The sequence below is a fragment of the Clarias gariepinus genome, chromosome 8 (genome assembly GCF_024256425.1).
Source record: "Clarias gariepinus isolate MV-2021 ecotype Netherlands chromosome 8, CGAR_prim_01v2, whole genome shotgun sequence".
NCBI lineage: Eukaryota > Metazoa > Chordata > Actinopteri > Siluriformes > Clariidae > Clarias > Clarias gariepinus.
Window position 1 is genome coordinate 8,788,912 of NC_071107.1, and position 15,910 is coordinate 8,804,821.

At 40.4% G+C, this 15,910-nt stretch overlaps 1 protein-coding gene across 2 annotated transcripts in view; it reads left to right on the forward strand.

Moving 5' to 3' along the window:
- The window catches only part of LOC128528802 (inositol polyphosphate-5-phosphatase A), a 166,638-nt gene that overhangs the window by 143,913 nt on the left and 6,815 nt on the right, over positions 1–15,910 (forward strand). For both annotated transcript variants that reach the window (XM_053501937.1, XM_053501936.1), the window contains exons 12-13: positions 2,991–3,064; positions 14,174–14,285. In XM_053501937.1, coding sequence (XP_053357912.1) covers positions 2,991–3,064; positions 14,174–14,285 — 186 coding nt within the window. The remainder of the gene's footprint in view (positions 1–2,990; positions 3,065–14,173; positions 14,286–15,910) is intronic.

The window sequence follows — 15,910 nt, forward strand, 5'->3', positions numbered from 1 at the left end:
AGGGCCTTGTTCAAGGGCCCAACATTGGGAAGTTGGTGGTGCTGTGGTTTGATCCTGGGACCTTCCGAACCGTAGTCCAACAAAGCTTTTGTATTGTGCTTTTTCACACCATTATCTAAGCAAAAACCATGCCATATTCAAAGTCAGTTAAATCACCTTCCTCACCTATTCTGTTGCTCAGTTTTAACGTTAGCAGATCATCTTGACCGACACATAATTAGATATTTGCGGTAACGAGCGGGGGAATAGGTGTACTTAATGAGCTAACCGGTGAGTGCATGCTTTTATTGCTGTTTATAGATTTGTTTGTTTCTTTTCTTTTCTTGTATTGTTTGCATGCTTATTATATATGTGTGTTATTAATTAATTCAATTGCTTATTTTTGTTAGTTTGCATCCTTGTTTATATTTTTCCATTGTGATTTTTCTGTTGTTTGGGGGTTTTGTTTGTTTTTGGAAGATATTTTTCTTGTTTTGTTTTAATATGTTTTTTTAATTATTATTATTTTTTATTCATTTTTAAATTTTTATTCATTAATAGTCTAATTCAGTTCTGGAAATGCAGTGCTGACTTTGTCTAAGGTGTTTGGGATGTGGTGATCAGGATCCATCCTCTCCCCTTTCGTATCTGAACTTGACAGTATATCGTTTTGGCACAAAATAATGAATACGTCATAAAAGTTAGGGGCCGTATCGGCTCTGCAATGAAGGCAAAGCGGTGCGGAGTAAAAAATCAAATTAAATGACCTCTCACCCAGCTCTTATTGATGGCGTTTAATGGCGGCCGATGTTGTCAGGGCTGCATTTGACAAAGTATAAATCAAAGCACAATTATGGCAAGGGACATGGTGTGAGCCGCCAGGAAGCCACGGGGACATTTCACTGCGCGGTTTTCCTGAAACCTTCGGCTCCTGGGCCATCAAAGCCACCGTGATTTACGTGTCTGAGCTTATTGAGCCGGGGTGCAGATTTTGAGCTAATACTGACGTTTATTTTTATTTCCGGTGCTAATTCTTCATCCGAGCCCTTGTCTCTGTGCTGGCCCCGCGATCTGTGTGCCCTTTCCTCCCTCAAGGTCAGCGGCCCCTGATAAACAGCGCAAACCTCTATAAAACGGCAAGCCCTTGAACTTGGACGTGTTTTTTTTTTTTTCTCTCTTTTTTTTTGCCGACCCATCAGATGAGCGAATCATGCTGCTTAATTGAGTCACGATGAAATGTAGTATGAAATCCTATCCCTCAGGCTGTCCTGGCATACGAATTGCAGTACTTACATTCACGTAATCTGACTTCCCAACAAAACACAACCTCACTTTTGCAACTCTTACTTTACAAACTTTCCTGAAGGACTGCTGCAGTGATTTTCACTCTGGTATATTTCAGAGGTGAGACGCCTGTCCTAAGAAACACACACATCGTACTTGTACTTGGTGTCTTTCCCCTGGGCATACACAAAACTCATTTCATATATGCACTCAAGCATGTAGTTTGCATACCCTAAGTGTGTGTGTGTGTGTGAGAGAGTTGACATGTCCAGCTCTGGCAATGTAACGGATGCTCTTCCTGAAGCTTGAAGCCAGTCTAAACACGCAACGCAATACAGAGACGCGCAAACACAATGTACAGTAATGCGAGAATACACAAGAGTCAATGGATTTTTCCTGTGTTTAGCTGTCAGAGCCGAGGCAGTGATGCAGGTGTCAGTTGTACCTGTTGGTCTCTGCCATAATTAATGTGTACACACACAGGCTAATTATTCTGTTCTGCTTTGATTAATGACTTTAGCTCGTCTCAGTCATCCCTGCATCTGAGACGCGAGCGCAACTCCCTCTGAGTGTGTGCAGCTGGGAGAGAGCATGATTGATGAACACCACACACACACACACACTACACACATGCAAGCACACATTCACTCACTCTACTGTTAGAAAGGCACTTACTGTCATGTGTGTTACTGTCACAGAGCCTTGTGTCTCAGAACACACAAACACATTAAAACATACACATCCGTACACAACACGCATCTCCGTACACACGCCAACACGCACGTCCGTACACACACACCCCAATGTAGACACCCATACACACACCAACCTTTACATACATGTACACACCAACACACACTTCCATACACCCACATAAATACCCCAACGTAGACATCCATACACACCAACACGCACACACCCCAACATAGTCATCCATACACACTCACGTTTATACACACCAATAAACGCCAACACCAACACATGCATCCGTATAGAAACCAACACGTACATCCGTACACACACATCCATACACACTCTGATTGCACATCTATACGAAATAACACATCTGTACACCCCCCCAAAAAAACCCACATATTTCCCTACACATCAACATGCACATCCCTACACACACCAACACGTACATCCGTACACACACCAACTCTCGCCAACACACACAGCCATACAAGCACAAACATGCACATCTATACATCCTTACACATGGTAATAAACATGCGTACACAGGCCAGCAACCACATTTATACACACAACCCTATGAACACCCGTGTATATACACACACATCCATAAACACGCCAATGCAGACCTCTACACACACATCCATACACAATAATATGAGCATTGAGGACAGGTGTTTCTGCACAGCTCTCAGAAGATCCTGCCACAGCATCACAGTGGATTGAGGTGTGGACTGACTTGGCCATTCCAGCACCTTGAACTCCATCATCTTACGTCAATCAGATGTTGATTTGCTGGTGCACTTGAGGTCACTTGAGGTCTTGTTGGAGTGACCTTGGACTGAACTTGCTGGGACTCCGTCTCCTGGGAAGATCTGCAAAGTGTTTTAAACGGCAGACAATGCTTCTCACTGTAAAATAGTGGATTTGAAATGATTTGGAGATGCCATTATAAGATTCCCAGGTTGTTGTTTTTTTTTTTATATAATTCATTATGAAGTTCATTCTCTACATTTCTCTTGCTTTCTCAACAGCTATTAGAGTTTGATAAAGAGAGGACTGTCTTTAAGGATCGTCTGCACGAGCTGGAGATCTCCTTTCCTCCCAGGTATGAACTCCTCCTCTATCCTCTTACGCCTCATATCGTCCTCATATCCTGTTCATGATCAATGTCTGTCCGTGGTGATTAAATACAGCCATATGCTATTAATTTCCTTGTTGGATGAATCATTTTATAGGTGCATTTTATTTAACTGAGGATTAAGAGGTAAGAAATAATGAAATAAATATGAAAGACTAACTGAAACAAAATCATGGCATCATAGTTTATATACTTAAAATTTGTGCTGTCAAGTTGATTAAAAATTTTTAATCTACTTAATCTAATCTGTGATATAACACGATTTATTACAATTTTTAAATACTTAGATTCATCAAAATTAGTCTACATGTTTTATATGTATAAAATTAGTACTGTCAACTAAACATTTTAATCCAGTTAATATGGTAAGTGTTTAAGCACCATTTTTTAATTTAAATACTCAGATTATTCAGAGGGAAAAAGATTATGCATTTTTATAATATCTTAAAGATTAACATTTAACTAATGTTAAATTAAAATCTCTCGGGCCTGTATGCAGTGGCTGGTTATATGGTAGTATAGTGTATGGTTATATATAGTGGGTAATAACCTAGAGTCTTAGCCACCTGAGCCACGTCTTACGTTTAATGTACTCTTGTAAAAATAGTTCACTTTAAAGGTAGCTCGAGCAAACAACTTTGGTTATACTGCAAAACTTCCATCTTTAAATGAAACTTGTAACTGCGCTGTAATGACGGGAAGCCAATAGGGTCAAACTTGGTTATATAATTAATTTGCATTAAAAAAATATAGTAATGCATTTAAATTACTGGATTAATCACATGCGTTAATATTGACAGCCCTAATATATATATATATATATATATATGTTGTATATATGTCCTGCTGGGACACTTCTCTAAACTTTCTTACAGCACATTGTAGCTTTCAGACGGATGGTGTGTGTTTTCTGAAGGCATCTGATCTGAGTAATTTGTACGGACAGACAGCAGATTTTCCCCTCAGTGCTTCTGAACTAACATGCCTCTTCTTTTGCCTAATAGTACTTATGTGAGGCAGAACAGCATTAATATTCCATCGCAGCCGTTCTCTGTGTGTCCTCTTCTTCAAACAAATGAATGTACAATTAGGCCTTTCAGAGAGGCAGCAGGGGGGTAGGCGCTCCCAGCGCAGCGGCCCGGAGCATCGCACCGCTAATGGTGCTTGACCTTTGGCGTCAGTGCTGACTCAATCAGTGTAGATAATGAAACGATGTAATCAAACAATAATTACTTGATAAACTGCTCCACTAGCTCATGTAAGGAGGGGTCATGGGGTGTGTGTGGTGTGTGTGTGTGTGTGGCATACGTGTGTATCTTCAGATGGTGTGTATCTGTCTGTGTCTTAATCAGCTAACTCCATTTACATGGCTTTGCATAAGTGACAGGTGGATTTATGGGGCTTTTACACTGTGTGACTTTTGCTCTCATCTGTCTCCAGTATATAATCCTGAATCATCTGGTACGCACTGAGAAATGGCAATGTGCGAGCTGAGGATGCAAATGATCCTCTCGTGCCGCTGCCTGTGATGAATCAAAAATCCACAGCCATTAAGGAGTATATAAAATTTTGATTTGATGCAAGTGGTGTCTGCTACAAGCCACATTATTGTCAGAGGTGAGAGTAAAGGCACAGCTTAGTTAAACTTAAACAGGCTCTGCACACGTGTATGCGCATACACACACACACACACACACACACACACACACACACACACAAACGCCCTTCCCCTGTCAGATACGCCTTGTGCTTCTTGAGCAATCAAGCACTCAGTGATTGTTCTCCATCACATGGACAGCGCTGAAACACCCCTGACCATCTGTGAGGGTTATTACACAGGGCACTAGAACAACACACACACACACACACACACAGTTTTTTTCATTCACCTTATTCACAGCAGTATCTGCTTTCGCTTACAAACACATGATAAAAACCCTGATTTGTAAACTCGGATATGTTATTAAATTCCATTGAATTATGCATAATTTTCCTGATAAAAGAAGTAAAAATACTGAACACACCTAAGATGTACAGTATGTTTCCTAATATTGATATTGCAAATTAAATAAGTATATATATATATATATATATATATATATATATATATGTGTCTGTTTTTTGTTCCTGAATAGCAAATTATGTTTCTATAATCCTAACCCTGATTCTAGCAAAAATAATTTTACAAAAAAACCATAAAAGATCGAAGAGTCCAACAGCTGAATTTTTTTTATTTATATATAATATGATTTAATTTAATAGAAATAGAAAGTCATAACTAATAAACAATAACCTAACTGCAATGCTCTCAAACTGAATATAAGCATTTAGATAAACTAAATTAGACTAAATGTTCTGTAGCAATATTATCTAGATTATAAGCTGATTGTATTTAATTATCTTTTTTATTTTATGTACTGCAGATTGTATTTATTAATGTTGGGACTTATTGGGAATTCACCATGCATGATAGAGTTTTATGATAGGATGCAATTAAAAAAGTCCAGTGAAACAATGTATGGCTGCAGAATACCTGTACTTTATTCTTCCCTACTAAATAGGCGTCAATCCCTCTGGTGATTTCTTTAGCCGGAACTAATCAGATGCAGCAGTGACCAGTAGGCATAGGGCTGCTGAGTTGAGAGAGCGCATGCGCAAAACAGAGACACAGAGAGAGAGAGAGTTGAGAGTTTGTGCAAGTAAAAATTCAGTTCTCACGTATCCTTTAAGATCCTTTAAGTTGTAAAGTGAATCCTCCATACATTGGACTTGTTTGTCCAGCAAATCCCACAAACGGGGGATCTGAGGTCAAGTTGAGACCCTAAACGATTTATTTTTTATTTTTTCATTATGACAAGGTGTTATCCTGCCGAAAGTGTGCACTGCCTTAAGAGAATACTGTTGTCATGAAGCGCTGCACGTGCTCTGGATCAGTGTTGTGGTAGGTGGTACAAGTTAAAATAACTTCCACATGGGCATCAAAAACCCAAGAGATGTTTCCTATGGCGCTATTATGCTCATAAACCCATTTTTCCTGTTTCCAACACATCAACTTTAAGAACCAACCGTTCACACTTTGTCTATTTTATCTCACCTCCTGGCAGATGCCATGGCAACAAGATAACAATATTATTCATGTCACCTGTAATGGTTTTTAATGTTATGTTCCATTCTGTTATATATTTAGGAGAAAACATTAGACATATCATGATGCCAAGCAATGCATGTGTAATTTTATATGACGATATATCAATAAGCTTAGTATTTTTTCCATTTTTGGAAGCTAATTAGTATTTAGGTTCATTAAACTTCTAGATCCTCTAGTTAATAGAAGTGTAAGTGCATTTCACAGCTCTAGTGCTTAATGATTTAAAGAACTAATAATATTTTAATAGCATCTGCTCAAAAGGACGTTAAGTATACGTGTACTGTTTAAGTTCTTTACATTCACATGGAACAAGCACAGCACGATGGTGATCCTTCACCAGGTCATGGTCGCTGTCATCCTCATAACACCGACACCTCAGAGCAGGAGACATGTGTTCTACTTCTTGTCTGCTTCTTGTCTTGCTGTTTAAAGATTTTGTTACAAGGTGCACATTCACAGAGCGAGACCTCAGCCGGGCGTGCATGTGTGTGTTTGGCCCTTGACAAGGCTAAGTACCGAGGCATGAGAGTGTGGAATTTGGCTGTCTTTTGCCAACATCAGCGCTGGAGCCAGACCGACTGCACCAATCAGCTGTGGAACGAACGCACACATGCACACGCACTCATTTATTCTTTACGAAAACATTGTGCATATAATGACTGAAATACACACACTGACATACGTCTACTGGAACCGTAGCAAAATGCACGTACGATTGTGTATCAAAGCAGATAAAAAAATTGAAAAAAACCCATATGACTCATTTACAAAGCAAATCTTTGTATTTTAAAAAAAGGAAATGGGTGTTAATAATTAACTCGAAGTTCAAAGTCTGCTGGAATCCCAGTCTTGAGCATCGAGGCATACCAGTGTGCCGTTTTACAGCCGTGCCAGTGTAGTAATCTCTGTTATTACTCTTATTAAGTTTCCGCAGTGACATATTGTGATTGATCCATAAGGAATGCAGTTATCTTAAGAGTTGTATGATTTTATTGTAGTCTTCTGTGTGTAAAATCAATGGGGAAATTGAATGGAAAATTTGGCCTGGGGCAATGTGGAGAATAATGAGAACTTGTAGGAAGCAGTCTCTATTTATTTCCAGCACTAACCGGGTTACGGGAAATGGACAAGAGAGAGACCTGTGGATGCCACTCTTTTCTAATTCCAATTCAAAGGTCCTTTCACAGAGAAAGTGCATGCACACGCCCGTGAGAGAGCATGAGAGAGGGAGCGGAGGGTGGATATGTGTATGGAGAAATATGTTTTCACTGAACGGCTGGCTCCAGGCCCGTGTCTTTTTGTTTGCCAAGTCTAGACAGGCAGGATAAAGCTGAAGCTCAGGGTCTGAAGGTGAGACCGGGAGGGGTCAGAGGCCACCCAATGTTATGTTTTCACCATTTACCGATGATAGGTACAGGCACAAGTGCTGTGGCACTGAACTCAACACTTTAGCATACATCTCCCAAAATGCACAGCTGCATGAAGATGAGCTGCGGAAGGACTCTTTTGCAATGTGACCTCAACACAATGCCGCGATTCTGATTGTGATCTGTACCTCCTCTGCCTTTCGGTCAGGTTGGCATAGACGGGGCACTGTGGCATTGGCGCTGAGCTCAGTTTGAGGTTTGGCACATCTGGCACCTGAAAGCCTGAACTTGTGAACCTTCAGTGTTTAGAGAACCCAAGCTTAGAAAATATATTATGGTCCATAAAGTCTGTGCTTGCTGTTCTAGAACAGTTTTAATTCCATAATTTCTGAAATAAATATAATATTGTTACAGTATAGGTCCCATAAGACGCCCACAGAATTATTGGTCCTGATCGCTATTGATTGACTGACATATTTAATACAACCATGCACAAAACATGCAGTTATTAGCATAGTTATAAATGATGAAATAGAAATAATTCTTTATTAATAAGTAAAAATGTGGTGCAGTAGATTTTATAAGGAGTTAATGCTGTTCTGTGCAGTTAAATGTTCCAGAGTTGATGAACAACTTATAATGCCTTATCTATTATACAGGCCAGGTTGGGGCTTGTGAATCACCTGTTGTGATAAACCTGTAATTCAACTTGGACCCTTGGCAGTTTCTCTGAAATGCAGCTTTCTTGTTGTTTACAGTCTCAGAGACTGATCTGCTCTCATATCATTGGCTGTTTTCTTACCAAAACATACACAATTTGGGTGATGTATGTTTTTTTTATATTCATTTTACTTAAAGCTATCTTTAGCTTTAGCTTAGTTAGCTTTATTATCATTAGCTCCATTTTGCCGGGCATCAAAACCAATACAGAGGGAGATGAATGGGAGATGATTTGATCATAGTCAATAAAATGGAAATCAAATAAAAATACGTGTTTTAATACGTATTTAAATTTTTTTATTGAATAATTCTTTCTGTGCGGCCCGAGGACCAGTCCGCGGTGCGGTGGAGAGGCACAACTGATGTAGACTATATTACATTCTATATTAGAATTGCCAAAGGCTTTAAAATAAAATTACATTTTTTTTTTTTTTTTTTAAGTTTTGATATCTATTATGTGAAAACCTGTCGGGCCAAGATCTAAATTTTGCCAGACAGAATTTTAGGAAATTGGCTTTGGATATTTATTTTTTTTCTGTTCACATCTTAACTTAAAACCATAACATCATCCATCAGAAGTAAATCTTAATATCCAGTGTCTTTCTTTTGAAAATTGCTGTAATAAATTTAAAAGCATGTTACGGGTCGTCACAGTGGTTTAGTGGTTAGCATTGTCGCCTTGCGCTGCCTCGAGTGAGGTTGCATGTTCTCCCCATGCTTAGTGGGTTTCCTCCAGGTACTTCGGTTTCCTCCCACAGTCCAAAGACATACCGATTAGACTAATTCAGCATTTCCACATTGCATGTAAGGTGTTTGAGTGTGTGTGAGTGTGCACTGCGATGGATTGGCACTCTGTCCAGGGTGTACCCCGCCTCATGCGCCAAGGTCTCCAGGTATAGGCTCCTGGCCCCCCGCGACCCTGTATACAAGATAAAGCAGTGACACAAATTCAAACACCCATACAGTATGTGAATTATAATTAAATAACATTATGATGCAACTACTAATGTATCAATGTAAATTAACTATTATCTTTAACAGATTGACTGATTACTTCAAATAGCTGTCATACAAAAATCTTAAATGTATCGTAATAGTTAATCTTTTACCAATTATTGCACACTAAAAAGGGATTCCTGGCTGCAAACAGGATGAAATTGTGAATCATGCCGCATGATCTTCCTGTAGGGTGTGTTTTATAATAGGCGGACACTCCTGTCAATCTGTATTTTGACATTTAAAGGACACTGGGAGGTGATGTCACCGTCATGGTTTGTCCCCATTTGTGTAACAGCCTAAGCCTCATCCATCTCACTGTTCTCGTGCCCCCCACCCCCCATTCCCACCAGCCGCCCTATGAAACTATTGAGTGATGTCATCCATTTGGCTCTCCAGTGCGCTGATGTGCATAAGTGTGACCTGAACCACACGCTATTTATTTATTTGTTTTACCACCAACACACTGAAATGTTCCTTTTCACTCGAGTGCAATGATGTCAAAGATGTTTAATAAAGCCGGACAGACATGTTGTTCAGTGAGCTATTGTCCTCCAGCATGTGGAGTGTTGTTGAACGACATGGTTGAATCGCAAGTGCGATGACATTAATCACTACAGTTCTTTACAGTGAATGGCCTAGGACTATCTATTAGCCCTCAGTGACATGTTTTGGTCAGATGAACATAAGGATGTTTGTGTTAGAGGATGTGAATGGAAATCTTTGTATTAGAACATCGCTCATGTCTAAGGTTTAACGACAGGCTCGAGTTAAGGCGAGGATAGTTAGAGTAAGCTCTTGAAATAACCCTGTACTGTTTAGATATGGATTTTTTTTTTTTTAAATATGGTTAAGGACAGGTGGCACGGTGGTGTAATGGTTGGCACTTTCACCTTGCACCTCCAGGGTCTGGGTTCGATTCCCGTCTCATGCATGTTTTCCCCGTGCTTGGTGGCTTTCCTCCGATACTCCGGTTTCCTCCCACAGTCCAAAGACATGCAGATTAGGTTAATTGACGTTCCCAAATTGCCCGTAGTGTGTGAATAAGTATGTGTGTGTGCCCTGTGATGGATTGGCACCCTGTCCAGGTTATACCCCAGCTCGTGCCCTAAGCATCCTGGGATAGGCTCCAGGTCCCCCAAGACCCTGATTACAGTGAGTGAGTGGTTAAGGACAGTAGACGAGTAAGTCAAATATTTTTATGATGCGGATGATATGTTTTTAAATCACTTTTGTTATTTTTGCGTTATCGTTTTTATTTAATCTTTTATTTTAAATGTTAGGCAATGACATTTATTATAAATAAACTTGTGACAGGATCATTGGCACCCAAGGCTTACCCCTGCCCACAGGAACCACAGGCCATATGTATATACACACTACCAGTCTGACTGTTGTTTTTGTTCCTTAATTACCTAATGCCATATGCGTTATTTTATAGTTTTGAATAAAAAAAATCCACTATTATTCTAAAATGCAAAAAAATAAATCCAAACTTGTGTCCAAACTTCTGACTGGTATTGTACTGTATATTAATCCTACCACCATGGACTGCTCAAACTTTTTCATTTATAACATTAGCAATTTGCAGGACTTTTATCAAACTTTTGAACTTCTACCGTTCTTCAATCTTAGCTTCATTATTAATGTTCGGAGCAAACCCCTGATACTGGACGAAAAAAATCTAAATCCTGCCCTTTCTATTAATTTCAGTATTTGTATTTGTTAAGAACACATTATCAATCTGTTCTCTTAGATTCAATGTGTTCATATGTAATTACATTCGTTCTATGTACACACATATTCTCTGGCTTTTTTTCTTTTTCTTTTTACTCGACTAACGACAGCGATCACTATTTTTTTTTCTTTTCTTTTTTTCTTTTATCTCCGTCTTTGACTGGCAGCACTAATAACTCGTACCAAGCCAAACACGGCAGGCAGGTCAGGTGACCCATCTTTGAATACAGATTTTGATCCCTAACCTTGATTCATTAATAGCTTGTCTCTTATCAGCCTGCCTTTTCCTGTCTGTATTAACCAGTTTATATTGCCCTGATTACATGCGGCCTGTCTCAATGTGCCTTTGTTTGGCTTGTCACTTATTTGGCATTACGTAGAGCAAGATAATGGATCTGATAGGATATGGAACGGTTAAAAAAAAAAAAGAAGAAAAAAAAACTGCCATGGAGACTCGCACTTACACACTCTCATTGTCCCCGTGCTGATCAGACATGCAGGTCTAAGACAGTGACATTAAGAGCAATAATGTCAGGAGTCAGTCAGACATTAAGATCACCACCAGAGAGGAATCACTAAGTGTTTGGGGAGCTGAGGGAAGAAGAGGTCTCTCGAGAGCCTGAATCTCAGAGCTGTTTCTGGAATCCCGCTGGAACACACACACACACACAGAGGCCTCAAAACGTTCCTGACTTTTACCTACTCCTCAAGAAGCTTATCAGACTATTGTTTGTGCTATTGTTTAAGTGTTCCTGTAGATACTGCTACTGCACACAGCAACCTGTTGCTCTGCATCTTTCTCTCTCTCTCTCTCTTTCTTACACACACACACACACACACGCAGTACAGGTGGATGGTTGTTGAGTTTATCACAGAGGCCCCATTAATTAGCCTAATTAGTCTTGCCATGGGCAATAAGGGCCTGATAGTGGCTGACGGTCTCCGGTTCGCACGCCCAGGCCGGCCGTTTACTCTGGCAGATACGTTTGTGTGCGCTAATCACCCACATCCATCACCTCGCCCTACTGCACTGAACTGCTGTTTGCCGTTGCATTAGAGCGGTGTAATCTAGATCAGCTCTATCTGAGTGAGCATGCACGTGTGCGCGCGTGTGTTAAGTCTGTGCGCTTATTTGTGAGAGACGTAGACGACCTAAAGTGCCGCTTAAAAGTGGATATTTAAACACAATCTCTCATGAATGCTCATGAAGGAGTATATAAACATGGATTATTTAACTAATCTAAAGACTTTTTTTCGACGTTACAGTTCAGTGAATACTATATGCATTTTGTATTTTGTGTGTTGAATACGTGTTGGATTTTCTTAAAAAAACAAAACAAGATCAGCTTCAGCTTGCAATGTGCAGGGTCAGCCATGATACGGCGCCCCTAGAGCAGATGGGGTTTAGGGCCTTGCTCAAGGACCCAACAGCGGCAACCTGGCAGAGCTAGGACTCGAACCGCCAACCTTCCGTTCAGTAGCTCAAAGCCTTAACACACTGAGCCACCAGTGCCCCGTGTGTGTGTGTGTGTGTGTGATTGACTGATTGACATCCTGTCTTGGATGAATTCTTCCACCTTGCATTCAGTTTTAGCAGAAAAGGTCCAGATCAGGATAAGCCGTTACAGAAGACAATTGGATTTATGAATTTACTAAATTCAGCAGCTGCATTTAGATTAAGATTTCCCTTTTTTTTTTCTCAGTGCATATAATAGTTTGATAAAAAAAAAACTATTTTGTTCCTTAAATTCTGCATTTATGCATATTTTTGAAAACTACGAGACGTTTAACTAAAATATTTCTTTCTTAAAAGAGATGTTTTAGAAACCAGGAATGATTGATGTACAATATTAGTATAGTATGTTAGTAATATATAGTATGAAATGCACAAATGCAGCTGATACGCATAATAAGGAAAGACTACAGAAATGTGTTAGATGTATTTTTTTCCTGTAAACCAGACAGTTACAAATACATTATAGATTTGTATTTAGACCTGAAAGAAGTATTACCAAATGAACTTTGAGGTGTGTTTTGTGCTTCTTATTCGCCGATATACCTTTCGCAGCCACCTCTTTGCTCTGCTCTAACATTTCCATCAGCCATGGCCGCTGGATCAGTCTCAGTCACTGCTCCTGAGACTTCCTGTTTCGTTTGTGTGGTCTGTCCTAAAGAAAGGCTGCACTGTGGTCACTTTGAAGACCCCCCCCCCCCCAAACCCACCCCTCTAAAGCCTACCCACCTAAATTCCCACACTCTGCATCTCTATCCCTTTTTATCCTCCTTTCCTCTCTCTCTATCCTCCTATATCATGCACTCTGTCTTTCTTCCTCGGCTCTTTCATCCAGGGAATCATCTCTTTAGCACCTCTTTAACATACCAAAACACTCCTTCATTTCCACATGTTTAAAGCACCATCAATGCTAATTGCACCAGGGCCCTGTGCAAAAGCCCCCAACCGGCTTGTGTTTGGCCACCCGGTCAGGGGTCTGTGTGTTAGCCGGATGTGCGTTAAGCAGCTCTGCCCGCTTCTGCCCCCTGACCCTCTCGAGTTTGCCATCACCATGGAGCTGGCCGGAGTGATGGAGTGCTAAGTGGCAGCTGTGGAGGACCCGGGCTACAAGGGATGAGCCGTTGCCAGGTCTCTGTTTACTGAGCCAATTCTCCTTAGTTAAATGAGGGGATTCATCATAGATGCCTGTGTGATATTGTTTGTCTTTTTTGGTAAGTCGGACTACGAAAGTGACTGTATCCTAGCAGCTGGAGTGCTAAAGCTTTAGTCAGTGAAATTCTCATTTGGTTCATTCATTTTAATACACTCTGCTTACTGGGCTGTGGTTAAAGAGAAGTATGTACATACACACATGTTCAATTCATTTACACTGAAAATTAGTGTATTAAACGTATAAATTGTACTGTTGCTCGTCTCTTAAGTGCACTGTTTTCACATCCATACCAACCGCTTTGTTTTATGATCGCTGCTTTTTAGGGTTCTCCTGCACGTTTCTGACAGTGATGTGCGGTATCTAAAATTTCTCACATGTACTATAACCTGTGCATTGTGCATTAACAGTTGTGTATGCAATCTGGTTGTTTGTGTGTCTGTAGCTACCCGTACAGTGAGGACAGCAGTCAGGGGAAGCAGTACATGAATACGCGATGCCCTGCCTGGTGTGACCGCATCCTTATGTCTTCTTCTGCCAAAGAACTGGTTGTAAAGGTCAGTCCCGCCTAAATTACATCCTCATTCACACTGTTACACCACGCATAAACCAAAGGGCACATGAAAACTTTGTACACTACAGTAATTGTTTTGTTTTGTTTTTTGTTAAAAATTGACATTATTAGGCTGTGAAACACCAAGCATCTTCATGGAACTTAATTTAAAATGTATGCAGTGATTACTTTGAGAGTTTAAGTCAAGCAGTTTCCCCCGCGTTTTTTCCTCTTGTTCTCTCCGTGTCCCGTCAGTAGTTCATGCTGTGCCAAGGTCACAGATGGAGCGGGTGCTGAATATGTAAACTTTCATCTGCCATGCAAAGCTCATTGTCTACACTGGCAGAATATACAGGCCTGCTCTCATAGAGTGCCAGGAACGCATGTCTGCTTTATAAAGCTTCGTAAGTCTCCATTGAGCTGGGCAGATCTCTGGTACTCTGGCTGCTCTATCTGAGTCAACTTGCAGCTCGCCAGGCCAAGCTGCTCTCAGCTCTACTAGAACAGTAAACTCCTTTTCTTTTCTTCTGTCCTTCTCCCTGGCTTGGTTTAGACTTGGCATGAGCGGCCGACCTCACGTGATCTGGTCACAAGTGTATATCGAAATGGAGCACCAATCACACCTGTTATTTCCTTGGCTTTGATTGGTGGATATAAGCGTGTTAATCATAGTGTTCATGGTTAAATAAAATTGATTTTTGATATCTGAACACATAAAGCCAAACATCAGGTCCGAAGCACTAATAGACATTTCATTTGCTTCTGCATTTCCTTTATATTGGCATGAATTAAGAGCGAAGAGTTCTGATTTAATATACTGATTAAAACCTATCTAAGCCAAAATCAACAGGTAATAAACCCAGAACAAAACATTTATCCATCCATATCAAGTGTATGGTCACGCCTCTGAAATCTTAAGGCACAAGGTGTTCCAACTCATCTATGGGTTTCCAACCCAATGGTCAATTGGGTGTGGGGTGTGTGAGTGGGTGTTCTTGTGAGCTGTGATGAGTTGGAACACCATCCGTGAGTTGGAACACCTTGTGCTTTAAGATTCTAGGGGCGTGACCATACACATGATATGGATTAATTGATGGATGGTGTTCCAACTCATTACAGCTCACAAGAACACCCACCCACCCACCCCACACCCAATTAACTGTGGACAATTTATGTAACGCCAGTCTACACCCATGGCTTGACCATGACTGTGGGAGGAAACCAGAGTATACAGAGGAAACCCACCAAGCACGGAGATTCGAACGGGGCTACCCTGTAATCCACCCCTTTGCCAGCACAAAACATTATCAAATATAAAAGTACATTTGTTCCAGACCACCTCTGCATGTGGTTTGAGTGATTGGACTAACACAAGCCATTTGACCCCATTCAGACCTGTAGTTACTGCTGTCTACTTGTGATCTGATTACATAAGACTGATGATCATATTAAGATTGAATACAGTCTGCGTCATGCCATCTCTCACTCTTTTTACTTTCTGGTTTTAATCTTAAAGATTTCTGAAAATAAAACATATCAGCTTTGCCACTGATCAAGTGGTTGACTTTGTGCGGGGTTTTTCTTTAACCCATGCTACATCATTAATATTACAGTACATTTGTCTGTAAT